General features: G+C 37.6%; 1 protein-coding gene across 1 annotated transcript; it reads right to left on the reverse strand.

The window, feature by feature from the left end:
* Positions 1-3,107: 3,107 nt before the first annotated feature.
* LOC111606535 lies at positions 3,108-16,875 on the reverse strand. The gene is made up of 7 exons (XM_023327287.1): positions 16,784-16,875; positions 16,300-16,348; positions 16,078-16,215; positions 14,636-14,718; positions 13,143-13,231; positions 7,302-7,386; positions 3,108-5,449 (listed from the first exon to the last, which is right to left on the reverse strand). Exons 6-7 carry the CDS (start codon positions 7,380-7,382, stop codon positions 3,293-3,295), a joined length of 2,238 nt encoding a protein of 745 aa, XP_023183055.1. The 5' UTR covers positions 7,383-7,386; positions 13,143-13,231; positions 14,636-14,718; positions 16,078-16,215; positions 16,300-16,348; positions 16,784-16,875; the 3' UTR covers positions 3,108-3,292.
* Positions 16,876-23,787: the final 6,912 nt, after the last annotated feature.

A 23,787-nucleotide genomic window follows, 5' to 3' on the forward strand; every position in this document is an offset into this window, starting at 1 on the left:
CCTATGAAAAGTTACGTGGCATGATAAACAATTAATACATGGCACTGCTGGCTTCTAGCGTTATGCAGATAAGTGAAGCAGCAGAAGATGTGCAAAAAAGCCATACAAAAGCAAAAGCCTTTTGTCAAAATCGAACAGCAAGCACAACAACAACATGTTGAAAAACCAAAATATAAGAAATGCTGCTAGCAGCTTCTTTAAAAGGTAAAATGAGCTGATAAACTGACAATGCCAGTACTGTATTAGTAGAAATAAATGCAATAAAGAGATTTACTAAGCTGGAATTGAAACAACTTTACTGTAGTAAAAATGTGAAGCAGAGCAAACCCACAATTATAAAGCTATACATTTACAGACATTTATTTGACATGTAGGAGCTAAAATGTTCACCTAACCCTAGACCTTGCAAGACTGTCTTTGATGCTTGACTCATAAATGCTACGAGTTCATCCTGCAAGTTAGATTTTAAAAAAAAAGCTAAAAATGTATGCAGTCCTAGGAAAACAATGTGCTTTCACATTCAAGCACATTCTGAGATATCAGGACATAAAGATGTATTTATGAAGTTTTACAATGATTGAAAACAAACCTCAAATGTAACATGAACAATAGATACAGATCTATCATTTTTTATACAGAGATGAAGGGAAAACCACACACTTGATGCCAAGCAGCAAATAGCTGGGTGATGATTTCCTCTGATCTTCAGGCCTAAAGCATGTCAACACAATCAATGTTAGGGTGGAAAGACATCAGCAATAAATTTAAAGAGCTTCTGATTGTGTATAATCAATCTGAAAAGTGTTATAAGGTATAAAGGTTTATGATGATTTTTGCTATATTAGAATTACATTTATATGCATTTATAACAAGGACACTGTAAAACAATTTGTAGAACTTAAATAATGTAACACTAAAAGGCATCATTTTACATTGCAGTGGGTCTTTGCTTTATCCAGTGTGCTTCAAATTTTTGCTGTGATATTATGTTTCTTTTAGTTCTCATTTTGACTGCTTGTATGTTTTCGTGCATTGTCAATCTAAACAGCAACACACCCAAAGCCATAAACAGAGACTGCAAACAATTGCCTTCTATATCTAGTTTAACATGACTGATGAGATCGTTAGACGGGAAACTCCAGAAACAGCGATCTTTTAGAGTAGCAACTAAATGTGCTGTTTTACAAGAAAATGTTCATACTATATTTATTAAAATGCGACTCCCATTTGAATGCAATTTGCTTACTTATTTTCATAGTTCTCCAGCATTTCTGAAAGATTTGTAATGCTCCTTGTTTGATTTGAAACCACTCAGATGTTTCTTGAAGCAAATGAAACTACAGAAAACATGGTAGGGTTTCGTTTATCAATAAGAAACCAATTTTCAAATAGATTACAACCAAGCTCTGGACCAATTTATCCACCAAAGTAAGCGCTAAGCCTAATTTCAGAACATCGAGAAAACATAAGTGAACCATTAATTGAAGCTATACCACAAAGCGGCAGAATGATCCCAGTCAGTTTAAAGATTTACCCCATCAGCAGTTAAGCAACGACACATGTGACCAGCTCACGTTCAGATGCTTCTGAAGGAGGAGGTAAACAAATTATCCAGTTATGTAGCATCAATGACGAAGTGAATTAGAGTTGGAAGCTCAGTGGGAGGTCACACAGTAATGATTTAAAGATTGAAGACCGGACAGTGGTGATGCTTCATTATTTGGTGTAAGAACTTCCTTTAACAAAACTGTGTCCAACAAAGGCTTCTTTCTATTTTTAGTAACACACAAATCAAGTTTCTGAATTCAGCCACCTTAAAATTAACAACTTAACATTGTAGATCAACAGCAAACACATTAAATACAATACCTGCTTTTACATCCATTACTGCAAGCAGTTGTATAATCACTTCTACCAAAAAAAAAGGAATCATTAAAATCTCAAAATAACCGATGTGGTGAACTAACCAGAACTGAGCCGACCCCATGCAGGCACATCAGACAATCACGCTACTTCAAATGTTATCCATTAAATTTTTTCCCCTAATTGTACAATTTATAAAAGTTGCTCATCTTCTTGGTTTTCACACATTTTACACACAGATGGCAAGAATGCTTACATAATATCCAAGGGAAATTGGGAAACGATTTCACATCTTTTTTTTTCATCCCTGCTCAGATTGTACTGCAGCAATATGTGATTTTTTTTCTGATTCAAGGCCAGATCTGCATCCTTCATGCTTGAGCAGCAGACAAGAGGGCTGATTGCACTGCATTGCTCCTGCAATTTACAATATTTAAGGGGGTCAGCAAGTCAAGGAAAAGAGCAGAATAAACTGGGTCTACTGCATGTTACAAGCACCTGGGTGTTGTCATTGACAAGTAGACATTCAGTAAAAAAAAATTCAGATTGATGTGCTTTTTTGCTGATGCCAAGATAGAACGTCCTCTGCAAATTAAGTCAATTAGGTACATGTCAGAACAGAAATTAATTTCTGATTAAAGTCTGAAATGTTCAGTCAAAATTATACCAGAAGCTTGATTACTACAAAATGGGTGTTCAAAGCATGACTTTCTAAAATAAAGTTAACCAAATATTAAATGGATGTTTGTGCACATCTGACATAACTGTATAATAAGCCATAACATAAAAAGACTGTCTACTATATCAACGGAGATGAGTTCTGTATTATGAGTAGATTACAGATTTGTGATAGGGGACTAAAGAGGAAGCTTAAAAAACCCCAAAACCTTTGACTACCTGCTTCTGATAATGTGCCAGATGTAGAAGCAAAGCCTGACCGAGTAGATGAGACATCTGAGAAAACTGACTCAATTTTCTTCATTTTCCAAGTTAAAAGCTGAACCAAGAGCTTATTTCTGATACAAAAGTAAACAAAATAGAGCAGAAATAGGTTTAACTTTTATTTCAAATATTCAAAACTTTAAACACAATGCAGTAGCAGAACATTAATAATTTCAATTTTAGTAAAAAAAAAAAAAAAATACAAATTACCTGTTAGAAGTTTAATTCTCAATACCAAAATGTGAAACCTTAATTATCTAAAGCATAACTAAACCAAACAGACCAGTGAAGATTATAAAAAATATTGGGTGTTTTAAAGATAAAATTCAGAGTGAAAAAGGCATGTGACAATATGACAAAAATTAAAGCACTGTCATTTAATAGAGAAGTCATCCTTTAAAGTGTCTGGTTAAAATGCACTTTTTGCCACTGCTCCCAGTGAGAGTTTTCAAGCTGGGCTGTTCATTACAGACTGTTTAGTCCTTGATCAGACATTTGACAAGTGATTAATCAGGCAGGTGGCCTCTGTGGAGCAACTGAAAGTTAATTTCCACACTTCTGTGTGCGGAGATGAATTGAAAGGATGTTCAGACAGGGTATCTAGCTTCATCATGCTTTCAGGGTGGCCTTTGGCCCTTGCTTTTGCAACGATTACATCCACCATGACAGATCCGCCGCTGTCTTCATCGTGCATCAGTACACAGCGCACATCTGAGCAACGACAAAGAGCTAAGACATCAAACTGAGAAAATATTGCTTTTGGAAACACAACATCCTCCTTTGCCAGACCAAAATGGGTATCTGTGAGAAAGAACTGGGCCATTTGTTCACTATGAATGTGGCAACTCAGGTGCACAGCCACACTGGTGTACATCAATAGCTGCAACTCTCCAAGAGCGACTGTCGCTTGATCAATATTACAGTGAATAAGATAAAGCAGATCAATGAGACTTTTCTGAAATCGACAGTAAAGCCTTAAACCAGAGTCCAGCTGCATGTCGGGTACATAGACCTTACAGTCTAGGGACAATTCCATCAAGTTGTCATGAAGCAATTGGTACTGATGGAGCCTGCTGTCCCCAGAACAGACAGCACTTAGTATGGCCCAGCACAGCTCTTTGGTTTGCTTCTGGCAGTAGGTATAAACACCCAGGATGCTTTCCTCTGTAGTGCCTATTAAACGTAAACTTTGGCCAGCAAAGCCTATCAGTACATCCCTCAGCTGCAACAAAGGGAGGTGATGGAACAAGACCAGAGCCTCAGAGTTGGCAGTCAGTGTGTAGAGATCCGTTTTCGTCACAATCAAGAGGCCAGGCTTTGGATCAGGTTGGCTACATTTGGCTACATTCAACCAGTGAAGTGCTATGATCCTCTGGGAGGAAGGCACTGAACAAGAGACTGACTGTACAACACCCATCAGATCTCCCAGTGGCAGAGTCTGTAGCTTCAGAAGTGGATTAGGAAATGTTATCAATGTCTGAATGCAATCAACAGTTTCTGCCTGATCTACAGCTTCAGTTGCTTGGATGACATCCGTCTTGCAACCATTGCTGTAAGACAGAGGGCTTCTTTTTTTTGGCATCAAAGGCTCTGAAATAACTTCATCTTGTTTTATTTGAAAATTATTCCCATCTTGCTTTTCTGGTGACTGCAAATCTCTCTTGCAGAAATCCCTAGACACTTCCAGCACATCACCTTCCACTTTTTCTGTCACGCTTTGCCTTAGTGTCAGGGTTGAGGGTTGTGTGTTGTTGGAATTATTGAAGTCCTGAATCATAAGAGCTGTCTCTTTGGGCTGAAGGGGATGAGATGTATCCATTTGGATGTACTGTATCAGGGGCAGAGCTTTCACAACAGAGAAAATGGGACTCTTACTGATAAGCGAAAAAGCAAAGCTCCCTCCGACCATGAAGATATGACTGTCCTTCATTATAGACAGAACATGGCTAGACAAGCAGGCACCAACAGGTTGTAATTTTGCAGTTGTCAGCTGGTGCAAAAGTGCAGGAGATCTCCAAAGTAGTCTGTGTGCATCACGAACAATACAGGACACTTTTCTAAACAAAGAGCCTAGCCCTAATTTTCTAACTTCTGCAACTCCTTTGATCTCCTTCAAACTTCCAGCTTCCTCCATCTCACCACAACTCTGCTGGTGCTGGAAAGCAGTGTCTTTGAGTGGACAGCAGGCCACCTGCCTACTAAGTGGTTTTCTGTTGAACTGAGAATAAGTGCTGGTCTGTGGGAGGACCAAAAAGGAGCTTCTTCCTCCACTACTTTGCAGGTGGGACATGCTGCCTAATGAGTTCCCACCAGAGCTGGGTCTCCCCTTATAGGAGTCTGCGTCGACACCTTGGATCTCATTAGCATTCCCTTCTGGCTTCATGCCACATCCATCACCGGGGCCCAGGACACATGTCTGTTGGAGGCTGCCATCCCCTGATGAAACTTCCTCTGTCTCACAACTTGCAATACCAGCTCCACTCCAAGACGTCCTCTGCGGGCTCTCAGACACGAGTCCTGGCCCTGATTTATGACACAAGTCCCTCTCCTGCTCCTGGCCATCCCAGATGCTTCCTTGACCCTGAAGTGCATCTCTGCCCGACTGGAAAACTGTTCGAGGGACGGGGTCTCTTTCAGGATTGGCCTAGTTTATGTAGTGAGGATAGAAAGGAGAAATTAAAAGGAAATTAAACTCTTAAAGATAACAAAAACAAAAACCCTGATTTATGTAAATGATTACACATTTCTGGCCCTGCTGAGAAGAAACTGATTTAATTCAGTTCACTTTGGAAGCTAACTTTTATTTATGCATTCAATTACATTTGGATGCACAAAGACAAAATGAGGGGAAATGAAGAGAGGAATTACACGGTACATTTATAAAAACAGAAACACTTGTGTGCACTCACTGTGCCTTAACAAACCATAATTTCCTTTAAAGCCCTACAGGAACATGTAGAAGGGTCTGAATATGTGCATAACAAGCAATGGGAGAAAGTGCTTCATGGCTCATAAATCTGCATTGGGCCTTGATGGAGATGGGCAAGCCTTTGAAACTCAGTTTTGCCAAGACAAATTAAACTAAAACACCAGTAATGGAGATTCACTTTTAGAGCCAATTCTTATACCTTTAATAACTACGCATTGGCAGTATGAGATTCTCAATGTACAATGAATGAGTAAACTGTTTATTTTTACTCAAATATGTAACTGAAATCAAATTTTCTGGTTATTTTTTATAGCCATTATAATTAAAGTTTTGTTGTAGTTTCAATGGTCTCGGTTGATCAGTACAAATTTGCTAATCTGCTCATTATAAATGGTAAAAGGACTGAACTTGTATAACACTTTTCCAGTCATTTTGACCCCTCAAAGTGGTTTACACTAGAGTCACATTCACCCACTCTCACACAAACATGCACGCATCTATACACTGATACGCAGATCAGTAGGCAATTTATATAGACCAACACAAGTACAACAAAACTTATATTAGGCTGGCTAAGCTAATTTAACCATCTAAATATTTAGTGACTGAAATTAATTCATCAACAGTCTAGTCTAAGGACCGTTGCTGAAGGTTGTAAATTCAAATATCCTTGGGCTAAATTAGCCTTCTAAAAAATTCAGTTCATCATTTAAGAGAAATTACAAACAGCTGCATTATTTTTTAAATTTATAAGGAGGTCCAATATTTATCCCATTAAGCATAAGGAGACACAACACAAATTAAATTATACTGCACAACAGTCTATTGATGCAGTTTATCATGGGGTTTTTATTGTGAAAGATAAAATTGTATGCACACAAACAGATCACTTGATCAAATATGAACAAGTATATAGAAAATGCAAGTTCCGCTAAAAAGATGCTTAAGTAAAAATATGAAGACATTTCGACTCCCACTTAAATACACAAAACTCAAACACTCCTGCAGACAAGTTGTGATCAGTACAATGTCACAGTAACATTGATATTTGCTTCACTATTGCCAGATGCTAGGTGCAGTTTTTCCAATTTCAAGAACTTTATCTTAAATTTAGCAAATAGTGATGGATGGTGCTCCTGTAGGAGCCATCATGTTTGATCTGTTGCTTCCTCTGCCACTGTCCATGAGGACATTTTGCACATAGGGCTTATTTTATTTATTTATTTATTTATTTATTTTTGCTTTGGGGACTTGCTTAAACTTCCAGAACTAGTAATTTTAAATGTGTGCAAATGTTTGTGTTTTTAAACAGTGACTTTTTCATATCTCGCTATAACTTGAAACCGGTAACCAGCCCACAACTAGTCACTACTTATTTCATGGAAAGTCCCTAAAACAAACATCTTCACTTAAATATACATAAAGGGTGGATTTTCAGGTTAATTTAAAATGTACTAGTTTTAAAAACACAACGATTTAAACTTTGCTGTACTTTGATTAGCCCATTCCTTACAATAACTTTACCTAGAGTGCAGTTTGTTTAAAGTGAAAGAAAAAAAATACATACTGTAATTTGGATCTTTGTTGGAGTAGATCCAAGACAAATTCTCAGGTCTTTGAACTTGCTTTCGAGACCCAGCACATCCATCTGACTGCAGTCAAGATAAAATGAGAGAAATACATTTTACACTCTTTCACAGGACTAAAAACTACATTCTGATTAGATGAGAGCATTATACTTCTGAAGTCCCATTCTTATGTTGCTATGCTCTTTGTTTAAGAGCAAATTTAATTATTTGCTATAGTGTTGACACCAGAGAACAGTTGGAAAAAGAAAGCACCAATAACCCCCATCACCACCACACAAACAAAAAAATATTCATTAGATTTGAAAAGCAAACACCCCAAATGGCCGGATGAGATTAGAGACACTCTACTAGCTATGAAATTAAATAGAATCTGTGCATGATGATTTGAGGATTTACATACAATGCGCAGAACTCCAGAGGGAGGGTGCAGGAACCAAGTATATAGCCCAGAATGATTTTTGACAGTAAACCACAGCTTTAGCAGGGCTTTGTGTGTGTATCAGCAGATTGCCAAAGTGTGAAAGCAGCAGAAGTAAAGCATTGGCAGCATCAACAAGCGGGACACAGTTCACGTTCTAGTAACGATTAAAGGATTTTTGCAAATCCTAAGGATCAGCTCGGAGGATGTCCTGTACGCATCGATGCTTATCATCTCACAGAGAAAGGAAGTGTTTCAAATGTCCAAATTCTGAGGCTTAGATGCAAAGGTTTGCAGTGTTTTCCCTTCAGGTCCAACAGTGCAACAACTACTCATTCCCCAACAGCATCACAGAACATTTTTCCCCCAGCTGGCTTCACTTTTATCTGGATGCTACAGTTGCATCTGGTTAGGCAGACATTGCTCAACTGTTTCTTTTTTTCCTTTTTTTAATCAGAAGCTCCCTTTCAAAATTCAGTGGGGTTGAAAAAGTTAATATATTTGTAATGTATGCCTCTGTCTCATTTAATACATTTCCATAATAGTTGATTCAGGAAGATGAGCTTACAGCCAACCCAAAAAAGGTGAAAGCCAAGCACAACCATTTAAAAGCCTAAATCTCAAAAAGTCACAGCAGTGACATACAAGACCAGAAAATGTAGAATGAACTTTCAACTATGCTACAAAATTTCTCTTAATCACCCTGAAAGTAATGCCAGCTTTATTTAAAAGAACAAGTTACAGTTCGAGTTATCCAAAGGTTTTGCAATTGGTCTCACTTAGAAGGCTAATCAGCACCAGGCATTTTAAAAGTGACCAATTTCCTATATACCTCACCTACAGAGAACCAAAGTGGACTTTTAGAACACAACAGCCTATGTGAGTGTTCCAAAGACTCATTTGAGAGATTTATCTGAATTCAAAATAAAATACTGATCGGTGCTCACAATCCAGAAAGAATGTAGACTAGAATGCACACTTTCCAAATAGGCACCGTTGCACATCCCTAGCTAGCCTCATGTCACTCTCAGCACGAGGGTCCGTCTTAAAGATGCATCTTTGTACATACAAAGATACATCACTACAAAGAAGCATTTGTAGTGTCCACTATCAGACACTACAAATGGTTGTTGGTTTCCCTCAAGCAAGTCTTGACTTACAAATTGAGGGATGGACCAAGCCCTGAATTTTGTGCACTTTTAGATGCACGGCAAGAAATCATTTCCAACTTTTTTGGCACACAAAAAAAATTGTTCTAAAGATTAGCTTCACATTAGTTCAAATATTGCAGGAAATTTAGATATTTTTGTACTTTGCCATCTGTCAAGGTGAGCGTAAAGCTTTAATGTCAACACTACAAGCCAAACCTGAATCACATCATTAGCAGGACTCTGAATGACCTCTTCATACAATCTGTCCTTTGATTCAGGTGTGTCCATGTTACAGATCAAAAAATTGTAGATCCTAGAGTTTAAAACTCCTGTTGTAAACATTCCTGAACATTGTGAAACGTCCAAGAGTCTATTATTCTACCCTAAGATCTCTGCATAAATCTGATAACCTGTTTCTTCTAGACCAAAAACTCATCTGTTGTAACATTTTACCGTATACTGGACGAAAGTTTTTGCCGCCTCATACCAAGCAACATCACTGGCATTACTTTGATTTAAATTGATTTTTGTGCAATAAATATAACTTCTCCCAAGTATGTAGACAATTTAAATTTGGGTCATTTGCAACATTTGGTCCATTATTGGGTATTAGCCAACAGGATGTAAATACATGTCTGGTAATTTTACCAATTCATTACAAAAGAAAAACCACTACTTTACTAAACAGAATTTTGCTTTAAACTGACAAAAGGAATTAAATTATATGAATTAAAAATGAATATTTTTTTTGTAGAGCTGCTTAAGGTGTTTAAGATTTTTGACCAAATACTTGAGGTTTTGATTACGTCAGTCAGCCCTAAAAGCATAATAAGGTGTGTAAATCTATGCTGAATTTCTGCTTAACCTTCAACTGAGGGATATCAGGAATTCAAGTGATGTGGTCAATACTCATCAGGCTGCTTTTGTTGCAAAGGAGCACTTTCCTTGAGCATCTGCGGGTCAGTTCATTGATATCTTGTGTCGCTCCCAGAGTGCAACATATCCACAGCTGGCGTTTGAATTCAAATTTGCTCTTACTGCTGAGGGTCATTTCCAAGATTATTGAGATCAATTTTGCCCTTGCTGCAAGAGAGTTTATGCCAAGTGAGGCAAGAAGAGGAACAAGAATAGAATATATATTTGAGCTCACGGCTAGTCTTGAGAGCCTAAATAGATGTTGGACGCTAGAGAAGGAAAAGTAAATAAGTGCAATAGTTTAAAATTGAATGTTGCATGCTCAGTACAAATTGACACCACTGGAATACTCCTTTCTTTAAGATTATATCATATTTTTCAAATTGAAAAGCTGAGCCAATAGTGCTGATGCTGAGCTGTTAAACATCCTCAATCTGCTACAAATGGGTTGACTTCCTTCATCAATATAAATACAATGACTTAAGTATTCACACCCATTGAAATTTTTCCCCAGACATTACCACTAACATATTGGGATTTGATACAAGACTAACACAAAGTACAGCCTAATTGGGAAATTGAAGGAAGAACAGGTTCAACACATTACAATTTAATGTAAAAAAAACCCCATTGTTTTCAGCTACCTTTCCTCTGACACCCTGAAATGAAATGAGGGGATTTCAGTCACTAGAATTGCAATGCCTGTAGATTTCTGCAGCTGTAACAGCATGGAAGGGTGGTTCTATAAAGTAATGACTCTTTATAGAACCACCTTTGGTTTGGTATGAACAGAAATGCATCGAGATTTCTCCCTCCCACCTCACTTCAATAACATGCAGCACTTTGTGCTGGTCCAATGTATAAAATCCAAATAAAATACATTGCCATGATAAAAGCAGTTCAAAAGGTATGAATACTTTTGGATAGCATTACAACAGCCTTGTAGTAACAATGTGTAAATTAACCATTTCACATCTAAATCAAAGAGCAGTAGATCTCAGAGAGCTGCAGGTGTCAAAGTGAAAGCTATATTAATCACACCAGCAGAAGGTTAACTTTTTTGTAGGGTTTCTACAGTGTGAAGGAAATTACACGTCAAACTTCCCCATGTGCTGTAAAACATCAGGCCTAGCAGATCAAGAGAGACAAGGGGAGGTGTCTCAAATTGCTCGCTACCTCAGGCAGTGGTGAATCACTGATGGGAGAATTGGATTGTGGACACTAATTCAGCGAACACTGAGACAGTGACAGATCAATGAACTGTCACACAATGCCAAGGCCGTGGCAGGGCATAAAGATGTCACAGAATGCCTCAGACTTGTGGCTGGTATAGTGTGTAGAAATAACAGTCAACTCAAACTCTGATAAATGTGTTTTTGACAGTTTTTACTAAAGCTCAAGGGACAGGCTGGACGCTCAATTATTCTGATATTTTTAGAACTAAGAACTAATTATGTACAAAGATGACCTTTTACAGCAAAAAGATATGCCAAATTCAAATTTGCATCTCCAGATATTTGAACCTTGACACGCCATTTCACAACTGCTATGGTGTGACAAATTAATCACACATTAAAAAGGTTTGGGTCACATTTTTACAGCGCTTTTATCTGTCTCAGTCATTTTATTTCTGATTTATTATTTTATTATCAAGAATATAAACGGGAGATGTGAGAACAAACAATCCTTAAACATTAACCACAATCCAAGGTGATGAAAAGATTTAAACTGCTGAATGTCATTGTTGCAACCATAAAAATAGAGCAATGAAGTTTGTCCATTTCTTCAGGGTCTAAGATGCTATTAAGAGTCAGACAAAATGCAAAGTTAACACACTTAATGTAATGACAATGAAAATTCATAAAAATCTGCAAACAGAATGACTGCTTTTAAAAGGAACCAGTCCCTGAAAGCTTTCTTCAGTCAACTATTGTTACCACAAAGGAAATCGAAGAAAGACCACTTCTTTCAAAGCATATCCAAATCAACAATTTCACATATACAACTTCAATAACAATTCCAAAGGAAATGAACAAATGGGTTGCCACAACTGCAGAGCTTGCTTGAAGATGGTAGCAGGTATACAAGATATTTCTTAACTCATTGTAGGACAGAGGTCTTAGAATGCATGTCTGATGTAAAGGAGGACAGAAAACCACTTCTGTCCTAGAAAAGCATAGAAAACAAAATTACTTTCTGCAGAAAGTACAAGAATTGGACAACAGAGGCCTGAGATTTTTTCTGAAGACACCACTTCAGGAAGAACCAATATCCAGCATGATTTGCATTGGTCTTGAAATATTAAGATCTAAACTGTAAATAAGTATGCTTGATAAACTTCAGGCACTTCAGGTTTTACAAACAATTTAATATAGAACTTTAATTTACTATCCAACTTTCTGATACGTTTTTGAAGTAAAGTTGAACTACAAAATGTCTTAAAACTTGTGGTCTCAGGTATAAACAATGACTCTTGACAGAAGTAATTTCACCTTCAAAGCTGCAGTATGAAACTTTTATAAACAACATTTTTATACAACTTGAAAATTACTCTCTGTAATGGAGCCTGCCACAAATGCACAGGCTAATTACCATGCCCACCAATGAAAATCATGCTAATCTATGATCCAATTTTGGGTTTCTGCCAATGAATCAATCCCACCCTTACCAAGCAATCCTAGAGAGTTAGCAGCTTATGTTAAAAAACACTGGCTCAGATCAGAATGTTCTGACCATCTGAAGTCCTCTCCAGATAGCTAGACAAATTATTTGTTTCAGCTCTAGTCAAGTAGTTTTTTGTTTTTTTAAAGGTACTGCTCCTTTACAGAACAGTTTATATGGCGAGCCACACCAGTAGCAACCCATTCAACTATTCTACACAAAGTTCAGAGTAAATACTTTATTAATGGTGAAGAAAGGAATATCTCCAAGGCATTTTGGTAGGTCAGTTGTTTGTCGTCCACTATTTTACTTTAGGTCCTGGCAACTACTAGCGAGATTTTATAATAGTCAAAAGTATAAATACTGTATCTTGGGACCTTGTTAGAGATTTGAATGAAGAGGCAATTCTGGAAAGGTCACATTTGGCTTTTCACTTAAAAAAAAAAAACAAAAAAAACAGGAACGATTGGAACTTGGTTGATTCCCACTCAGCATAGAGCACTGAACAAATACTTTTTGCATGTTCTCTCCTCTTACAATAATACCACCTTGATTTATGGCTTTGATTTGATCCACATACCTGATGAATGGTGCTCTGTGAGTAGGTATTGTGCAGACTGAGAAGGAAAGAGTGAGGAGAATTTTACAAGATGCCAGCATACTGCATGTTTTACCCAGAGTTTTGCAGCTTCACTTTGGATAGATTCTCTGCAGATTTGGACAAGTCAGTCAAAGACCGGGAAGAGGAAGACAGCAGCCCGCTCTGCAGATAAAAGAGGGAGAAACAACTAGAATAAAAACCTGTCTCAGAGTTTGAAATGACTGACAACTGTCTATGGTGGATTTAAATTATACAATGCCTTGCTTTTGGTATATACTGTATATCATCAGTATTCCTGACAGTTTCACAGAAGAATGTAGCTGAAATAACGAACATTTAGAAAAATGTCAAAAAATATAGTTTAAGCCCCTCTACACCTGTTAATATAAATTATTTTTTTTGGTCATGTGCTTTTCCCACATTTAGACAGTAACATGATTGGTCAAAATTCAGAAAAACCTTTGGTTACAGAAAAGATTACTAAAATATGACAGCTTGGGTGTTTAAGATAATCTTAAAGAGTAATTATTGAACTCTTGCAAATCTATTTAGAGCAAATGTTAAATACCAACAATTGATTGGAACCACGAGAAGCAAAATAAAGATCCTACTAGCACAATCATGCCTGCGTATTCACTGCTCATTCCTTTCCCCTCACTCTGCTCCGCTGCAGCTGGTAGTGTTGCAGAGGAGCTAAATTTTTTTCTTCAAATCATATCTCATACCATCATGACATAGCAAGTTTTAATGGGGTTTTTTTAAGTTACATACTACAGCTTTCAGCACCTGAAAACTACTGCAACGTACAGAGGTACATGTATAAAAAAAAAATGCATAAATTCAGTATTTTGTGTCAGTCCTTTTAGGAGCAATAGGAATATAATTACTGTTTTGTATGGAAGCAGTCATATTATGCTATATGCCTTTCCTTTAAAATTATTGCATCAATACAGTGAAACTATTGCCTTTTTACTCTAGGCCATTATACTCTGCAAAACTCATACCGACCCATGCTCTGTAGTGATTCATTTCAAGCGATTTCATTTTCCTTTCTTACAAAGTCAAACTCCTCTGTTTTGTGGAAATGAATGCTGAAAAATAAACACTTATAAAGTTTCTTAAAAATTTACTGTTCTGTGTTGGATAAGGAGCTGCAGGTGAGGAAATTATATTAAACTGTTTAATTCTGCTGCACCAATTCAATCCTACAACACCTCGATATAATTGAAAGATTGGAGGAGTAAAAACGGCTTTTGAGTCTTCTGCAGCTGGGTCCTTTTATAGAAAACATCTGTACTTTTTTATAATATGCAAAATCAGTTCCACAATAGCATGATTTTGCAATTGTGATGTTAAACAGTAATGATTAAAACAAATCACTACAAGGAAATAAGTATATCTATACTGATGGATATACAGAGTTTACAGTGTCAATATTCACTGCAGGTTGCAGGCTTTCAGCTTTTAGTCATGGCAATACAGCACAGGACGCTGACTTGCTTTGTAGAAATTAAGATTAGACAATGCAGATGACACAGCAATGTTTCTTTTGGGTACCGACTGTACCTGCTGTTTCTCTTTCAGTTGTGAAGCTTTAGCTGGGTGGTTAAACCGCAGTATGGATCCTCCTCCTAGCTGTATAATTGCACCTAAAGGGAACCAAATAAGTAAAGCGTAAAAAGTCAGAAGAAATGATAGTCGAAAAGCAGCAGGAATCCCTCACAGCGCAGACTTACGATCTTAAACCTTGTAATTCATTATAAATGCAGCTCTAAATGCTGAAATAAGCATTGCTAATAAGATTCTCCTAAACTGGAGAAAAGGAGTTCCATCTCTAGTATCTATTATGCATAGAAACAGCAGGGATCTGGCCCAGGGGAAGCATGGAAAACTTTCAGTCATGGAAGCATGGAAAACTTTCCATGCTTCCATGACTGATACAGTAACTTATTGTCTACACACCAAACTATGAAAACTCACTTGACATTTGTTGAGTTTTTCCTTGAGTGAATTCACTGCTGAAGAAAATGAATCAGTTGTCATGAGGAACATAATCTCTCCAATATGATTGACAGTGGCCTTGACCAGGAGGATCAGTTGTCAGAGGAAATGGTCCAAGGAAGCTTCCAAGTCTTGTGAAGCTGAAGAATTTCGGTGATATGGGGGTTTATATATCGGACCTGAATTCATACAACCGTATCCACAGATTTTCTCTGGGTCTTTTCTCTTCCTCTTCCACAGCAAATACTAATCCTCCAACTACTAATGACTTCTGACGAGTGACAAAGCACCAGAGAACAACCTGTGATAGATTCTACTTGCTGTTGGACTGAAAATTACTATCATTTGTGAAAAAAAGAAAAAAGCTTCAGATGCAGCTGTTTTTGACAAGAATACTGGATAAATTGAAAACCTTACAAAAATAACGACTACTATAGACAGGCTGCACTCTGGCTGGTTCTGTGTGCAGCTTTTATCTCTTGAAAACCAAAGCAATATGGATGAGGAGTCAGAAAGTACTTCAAGCTTCCAACCTCAACAAACAGGGGCCGCTCAGGGGGCCAGAGTTTCAACTAGACTCTCTTCTATCCTTTGAAAGGTTAATGCTCTGGCCCACTTCAAAACCTGTTGCCCCTATCAACTCCATCTGCCAATTAAATTGAGGGCTTCAAGCTTTGTCTAGAGCTTTGTCCAGGGCCCCTCGCCCTTAAAAATGTTTAGCAAGAGAAATGGCATCTGCCCTGTGAAGAGCAGCGTTCACAATCCACTCATGACTTAAGTGTGTTTCCATGGGGAAGCCAGCAACAAAGTGGATTTCATTTGCAGATGAGATCCAGTGATGTCATTTCACCTCACTCAAAATGGATAAAAGGGTTATTGACTCCAACAAGCCAAATAATTGTGAATCTAGGAGAGAAATCATTATTATAGTCATGTCTTGCACCATCCCTTCCCCATATTTATGCAAGAATATCAGGAGGAAAATTAGATTTAGCTGAAATGCTTACCCTGAGTCAGCTGGCAGGGATGTGTAACCGCAGAGCCGTTAACTGAACACAGTGCGCCATCCTGAGGGAAGAGTGTAACAATCCCACCACAGTTCTCAAGCAGACAACGTTCACGGGGGAGCTCAGGTCCAGAAAGCACTAGAAGACAGTTTAGAAAGCTTTGATACCCCAGCAGCAGAAGATGTAACATGAAGATTTAAGTGTAGTGACCTTTTTCCTCACCAGTTTCCTGACAACATGAGGCTTCATTTTGAATCCAGGTTTTGCCCTCCTATGGTGAAGGGGAAAAAAATGAAAGCCTAAGTTTTCAAATGCGCATAGTAGAAAGGGTGCATATTGTTTTTAGTGCCATAAAACCTAATATCATTAAAAAGTAGAACAGATCCATTTTGGTTCTTTCAATACAGTAATTATGAAACTTTTCTAACAAAAGCCTATGGAGTCATGCCTCAAACAGAAAGATGCTACTGCTGCTTTTTTTTCCTAGGTGACCAATGTGTTATGTTGTGCGTAACGTCAATTATCAGGAAGTTTATACTTCCTGCTTATCTATCCAATTTATGGTTTGTTTTATGGTTATTTAAATATTTATCCACTCTAACACAAAAATTAATATGACCATCATAAGCTACAAGCCTGAACTCAGTTTATATATAAAAGAAGAAAAATTATGCAACAATTTGAGAACATAAATTAATCCATTTACTTTCAAATAATACAAGAGGATTCCTGTTGTGAGGCAGTCTTCATTGAGGCCTATCAGATGAGGTAACTGGCAGTTCAAGATGACCCTACTCCCCTCCTTTCTCAGAGCAATGCTTTCTTCCTGTGGGAACACACCCAAAGAAAAACAAATTCATTTAGTAGCCTTTAATTGAATGATGCACAATAAAAATGCTGACAGACATTTAAAGGCAGCTAGCAGAAAACAGAATTCTTTATGGCTGCTCTTGGACGCCTGAAGGCCACGAAGAATATCATGGTTCCAGCCATGTGTCACCATGAAACAGCAGAGAGGCCAACGGCAAAAGAGACAACATAAATCATTCAGATTATGGTGGCGAAAGTCAAACTGTATTTTGTGTTCAGTGAGTGAGACTGACGCATTTCCACTGACTGTTATCACACACCATGCACCATTGCTTTTATTGGTATATTGAAGTTGACTTACTTTTAAAACTATGGTATTTTAATAACATGCAAACTACAGCAAACTTTAGATTCATTATTTATACAGTGAAGAGCATCATATTGAAGGTCAAAGTGAATAAAATTTATGTTCTAGTAAGTAAGACGGAAAGCCACATATATTTTAAATGATCCTCCTTTCAATTTCAATGCCAAGTCAGGCTTTACCTGTATAGCACCCAAAGTATTTCAAATGGTTGTACTGGTATAAAAAAAAAGAAATAAAAACATTTACAATTCAGCCTGAAAGTATTCAACTCCCCCAGGCAGATTTTGTCTTTCAACAAATGTTGGTGTTTTGGAGTGGTTCAGCCAGAATCCTGACTTAAATTTGATAGAAAAATCAGTACAAGAAGGTAAAGATTAGAGTAATGGCAAAGAGGCCTTCCAATTCCGAAGACTTTGATCTCTTCACTAAAGATCAAACTACCAATGGAAACATGCAAAACAAGTCTAATTATAGGAAAGGTTTGATTACTGGATTGCCAATGTAGCTTAATTAAGCCTGTAAATTGAACATTAGACATTCAAAATGTTACAAATACAGTGTTTCCCCCAGTGTATTATAATCCTGGCAGGCCTCTAGGCGTAGCATTTCTTATTTAAGATTTTTTTTTTAAATGTCTGCATTTTTTAAGACTTTACAGTTGGTGTTCAGATAATTTTCCAATAACACATAATCATCAAGTGATATTTTCAAATTTAACGTCAACTTTAAACATTTAACTTAAAAACATAGCGGGCCACTGGATGAATGACTGCTGAGCGCCCCAACCACCGGGCTTAGCAAGTTTTCTGGGGGAAGCATTGAAATATTTGAAAGTTTTGATCAATTTTGTAGCAAAGCAACTTGAAAATTACTTAAAATAAACCCACATTTGCTTGAAATCCCTTCTAAACTTGTATTTAATGGTGTTACATGTCCTCACCAGACAGAAGTGATGGTGTAGACTTATTTAATCCCTGAAAGTCTTTTGTGAAGAACTGGAAAGCCATACTTAAAACGTCTGATCTGCTTCTTAGACCATTTCACTCCGTCTAGCAATGGCTTCTGTGGAAATCTGATGGCATGAGTCATAAAGCATGTGGTTGAGAAAAAGCCGTATTAATTTTCAAATCATGTTTAAATACTTTTGTAATAATCAAAAGACCAAATATGCTCCACACTGAAACATTTTTATGATTGCTAATATGGAATTAAGACAAAATACATAACCCAGAGGTGACCTGCAGGTTCAAACAATACAAACCATAAGAGAAATCTCCAACCAAGTGTTTAGGCACCGATAACCTTTACACAAAACATGTGCTGCTGCTGTTCAATAATCGAAAGTCTTGCAATGTGCTACTACCAGAAGTATCCCTCCGTTAAGCTGATGGAGTAATGCCTCGCATCAATATGGATTTTAAAAAGACACTTCAACAAGGCAAAGCAGAAAAATCTCATGGTGAATACAGAAAATGTGCTTTGCATGAACTGATCGCCCCTGCTTTTAACCCTTCCACCAGCTCTGTTGTATAGATTGGACTGTACAGAGAGAGACATGTCCACCACTATCACCTCATTCATTGGCAGTTGCGAGATGGGAGAAATCCTTTTTTCTAATGAAGAGGGAGAGGCATCGACCAGAGCTCCCTGTACTTAATTAAAAGGGATTTTTCACCGACTTCATTAGAGGTGAGGAGCAGCCCGGCAGTTTAATGCAGTATGTCACTTTCCTTTAGACCCTTGCAACAGATGAGATCTACCGTATTTTCTGGACTACAAGTTGCAGTTTTTTTCATAGTTTGGCCGGGGGTGCAACTTATACTCTGGAGCGACTTATGTGTGAAATTATTAACACATAATAAAAATGGCACCAAAAAGAAAATCATATTCTGTGGATTACAAGCTGCAAGTAGTAAAATATGCAGCCGAAAACGGTAATCGAGCAGCAGAAAGAAAGTTTGGAGTTAGCAAGAAACTTGTAAGGGACTGGCGAAAAGCGGAGGTTACCCTTACTGAAATGAAGAAAACAAAAAAAGCCAATCGCGGGCTAAAAGCTAGGTGGCCCCAGCTAGAGGAACGAGTTCGCACATGGGTGCTTGAACAACTTGCTGCTTGTCAACAGTGCAGTTGCATCTCTACGCCCAGGTATTTGCCAAGGAGATGAATATAAATGACTTTGCAGGAAGACCTTCTTGGTGTTATCGCTTCATGCAACGCAATCGCCTCTCTATCAGAGCAAGGACAACAATGTCCCAAAAATTGCCAGCAGACTTCCAAGTCAAGGTCAACAGTTTCCGTGAGTTTCCCCCAAAAATGCCACTTATACTCCAGTGCGACTTATAATATGTCTTTTCCTTCTTTATTATGCATTTTATGGCTGGTGCGACTTATAATCCAAAAAATACGGTACTTATATTAATTCCCAAATGCTATAAAAGTTTACTCAATATAGCAAAAGCAGTGTTATCAAAAACATAGGCAAAAAAATGTTTGCTTTCAGACTGAAGCAGCTGGTGAGCATACTGTAATTAAATGTGGCCTAGACCAGCAGCCAAGCTCAGGAAGTGCTTAGGCTTCCATTAAAAGCAATCATTTTGTAGTTGGCTAGAATTTTAATTAATTTCTTTTTTAACCTTTTGGAGCTGCAGCATGCATTTCAAAACAGCACTGCACTAAGCTGGCTAAATCTCCTGACTATCAACTTTGTCAAGTAGAACAATCTGCCAAAAGAACAGAATAATACAGAATTCAGAACAATGGAAACACCTTCATGCTTAAATTGCTGTGTCACATTAAAAGGTTAATTTTCCTAAATGAATTGCATTAATATCCCAGATTGCTTGTCTTTAAAGAAGTTAAAACAGCTTCTACATAAAGGAGAGAGCAATTACGTGACCAGCTTTCAAAGTGACTCGGCCTTTTGCTTGGAGTGATTGATTATATACTTCTGTTAAAGAACTGTCACCTTGTTAACAGCCATTCCTTTTTCATGCTCCTTTTCATTAGTTTGTTACATTCAAGAGCAGAATTTTAACCAGAAACCCATTTGATAGTAAAATAAACCATCAAATTAGCCTGAAAATTCATTCCAGCCACCAGAATGCAATTAAACTTGGACTAAAATCTAGGAGCACATTTCTGGGATTATTTTGGTTGGCCCAAATCTTTCTGCTACACGGCCAACATTATGGGCACAAATCATTTTGTGCTTGTAAATTCAGTTTAGCAAACTGGCTTTTACAAAGCACTGAGATTTTAGCAGCTGGAGAAGAGATTACACCTCAGTTTTATACAATCAGCAAGCCGATCAGCTTGCAGATTGTATAAATGATATCTTTAAGTCTATAAATTAAATATATAGATTTATATCTTTAAATTAAGATATAAAGCTAACCTTTGCATGTACCTTTTGAGTTGCATATGGGAATTTTGACAGGCTGTAAAACCCCAAAATGCTTAATCAAAAGATTTATTTGAAGCAAGTTAAACATTTCTGTATCTCCTGATTCACAGCCTGATGCAACAGAATGATCTTCAACTTAAGATGGACACGTTGAGGGCAGAAGAGCTCAACATGTAGATTTCCCCCGTCTGATCATTTTTTCAAATCCTTCATTTCCTCAATATTAGAGTTCTGTGTAAGATGTTATAGTTGTCAGTATTCATGAATAGTGAAAACTATTCTAACAATAGTTTCCATAATAAAACTGTTCAATAATTTAAAGAATGACTGAAATGCAAAGTTTGGTTGTACTTTGAGGTCCGGCAAAATGATGTTTCAAGTGCTTGCAGTGCTTGATATGTTTTATAAGTAACCAATTCTCTTTGATGCAATTAAAAGAGCCAATTCAATTTTTGGCTAGACTAATCTCCCATAAGGAGGAAACACTAGTCTTTATAAAATGTGAGAATATGCAAAGGTTATAAAATGTTATAAAGACCATGACGTAAATTTGCTGACTATGTGGTTCAAACTAACAAACCAGAGCAAGGCTCAGAGCATGCAGAGTTTAAGTTGTGCTGATTATAGCATGTTTTGAAAATGCAACGAACATCAGGATCAAAGAAAGGTTTTGGTTCATTTATCTCACAGAAACGGAGAATCCTCCCACACTGCGTCGCATGGGGACCTGAAAGTATCGCTGGGAGAACTGGATGCAACTCCACTCAACATAAAACTGCCTCAGTATAAGAATGTGTATCTCTATATTACAAATACATAAGCCTGCAGTAGAACATGATTTCACTTTATCCTGTTCCTTTTTTATTCTCCCAATCTGTTACTGCCTCAGACTTGTAAGAGGCTGCTCTGAAATCTCTCATATTAATTACTTTCTCTTTGCCACATGCCCTGTAACCAATCTTCGGAAGCTGGCACTGCATAACTTTGCATTCTAAATCTCCTTTGAATATAGAATCCAAAACCCAGTTTACAACGCTCTCGGTCAACTTTTCTTGTGTAAGTGCTCAGAAATTTTCATTTTGCTTTTGCCAACAGCATCACCTGAATTAAACACGAAATGGCTAGAAACTAGGATGTACACATCATATGGAGAACATAAACTTTGCATAAGATAAGACAAACATGCAGGCTAGAGTGGAATATTTTAAAACATATCAAAGGCCATCTTTGAATTTAGACAAGAGCTCCAGGTAAAGGTATATAAAAAGCCTCAAAAACATTTTTTAATCGCAGTACAGTCCATTTTAGCTAAGAGGATACTACTTCGTGTACCAACCTTGTAAAAATGTTACTGAATACCAAGAGATCTTTGACTTTTTCTTCTTTTTTTTTTTAAACACACAATCCCTCTAGATTGTCCAGAGTCCTGGTTCTCACTTATGCTCTTCTCTTCAGCACCCCCTGTAAATTTTTAGCAGGATTTGTACCTCGTTTCCACTGAGTGGTATGGGTCGCAATGGTTAGGTACGCCACTTTCTGTTTGCAATGTAAAAGCGGACCATACAACCAACCTCTACTGCACCATACCTGGATCCCCTTCACTTATTCGTCCACAGGACAACGTTACGGAAAAGTTGAGCTTCTGGCACTAACCAGTCCAAGAAGGCGAAAAAAAACCCCACAACAAGTCACTTGCTAGTGCATTATGTTTGTCACACTATTATGAAGCAACATTTAGGAACCCTGTCTGTCCAGAGAGACCAACTGGCAGTGGGAATGCTCTGAATACATCAGATCACAAAAATAGAGAACTGAACCAACGCATGCTGCTCTGTCGAAGTGACATGAGTTTGCTTTGGAAGGAGGATGATTCTTTTAGGGGCAAAAAGTTTGTGTTGCCTTGGCCTTAAGCTTTGGATCCAATGCTGCAAAACGTCACAAGTTGCGACATAAAATACCATGCACTCTAAAGACCCCTGGACTTTTGGAAGAAAGAGCATCACAGATCCTTCAACATCTCATATCCAAAATTAAGATTGGAAATGAAATGTTTTTCCAAATATTTCTGCTTTCACACCAAAGACATCTGGAGATCTTTTAACTAAAAAGCTTGATCCAATTCTCAGTCCAAATCAATTCAGATAAAAGCCCCAGTAAGGTTTGACAAACACCACATATCTATTAAGACACCTACTCCAGATCTGGTTCCCAAGGAATGCCATGAAATAGTGGTACTTTCACTCATGGCTAACATACCATAAAAAATGTCAGCCAATGTCCACATAACACTTAAAAGTTGTCATTTTAATAGCACATTTTAAGCTTATATGCATCTCAGTAGAAGCCTTCTACGTCAGCAATGCCATTTATTTTTTCCTCCTTGGCAGAATGCAAATCCACCTGAAGACAAATGTCAAATCCATAAAGTCATTCATTAAACACTTAGAGATCCAGCAATATCAGTGGGCCCACCAGTCATCAGCACAGTGGCATTTTCGCCTGGATGTTAAATTGAATCATGTATAATAAAAGATGCGGATACATGAATGGATAGATTCAAATATAACATATCTGTCAAGCTCTGAGTGGAAATGGACCAGCCTTCCCTCTGAGCAAAAATAAACTGCAAGATTACGCAGACACTTACAGCGCTTTAATTTATATGCAAGACATTCAGCGACCAAAGTGCCATGTGTCAATATTCAAGATCTCTTAATTAGGTGCAGTGACAGCAGCTAATGAGTCCAGGGCTGTCAAGCTACTAAAAGTCACCTGCTAATTATCCAACACCCACATGCAGACCTTGGCACACAAAATATCCCCCCCTCCCCAAATGTGAACCTAAAAAGTAGCAGGGCCCTAAAATCTGTTGCTGAACCCTTTTCAAAGACTTTAGCTTAATTTCAACTTTAGCTTCAGGACTTTCACAATAGTTTCAAATTTGATAAAGAATTTACAATGAAGCATGTATGATGGAAAAGTCCCTCTACATTTTTCACAGAGTTACTGGTACACTTCTGTTTGATAAATAATGCAAGACGCGACACGGCCAAATACAGCGAGCTCCAAAAAGTGACATTTGGTGTTAGTTCAAGAATTAGGCACAAATTTAGCTGAAGAAAGGGGATGT

The sequence above is a fragment of the Xiphophorus maculatus genome, chromosome 22 (assembly GCF_002775205.1).
Source record: "Xiphophorus maculatus strain JP 163 A chromosome 22, X_maculatus-5.0-male, whole genome shotgun sequence".
Taxonomy (NCBI): Eukaryota; Metazoa; Chordata; class Actinopteri; order Cyprinodontiformes; family Poeciliidae; genus Xiphophorus; species Xiphophorus maculatus.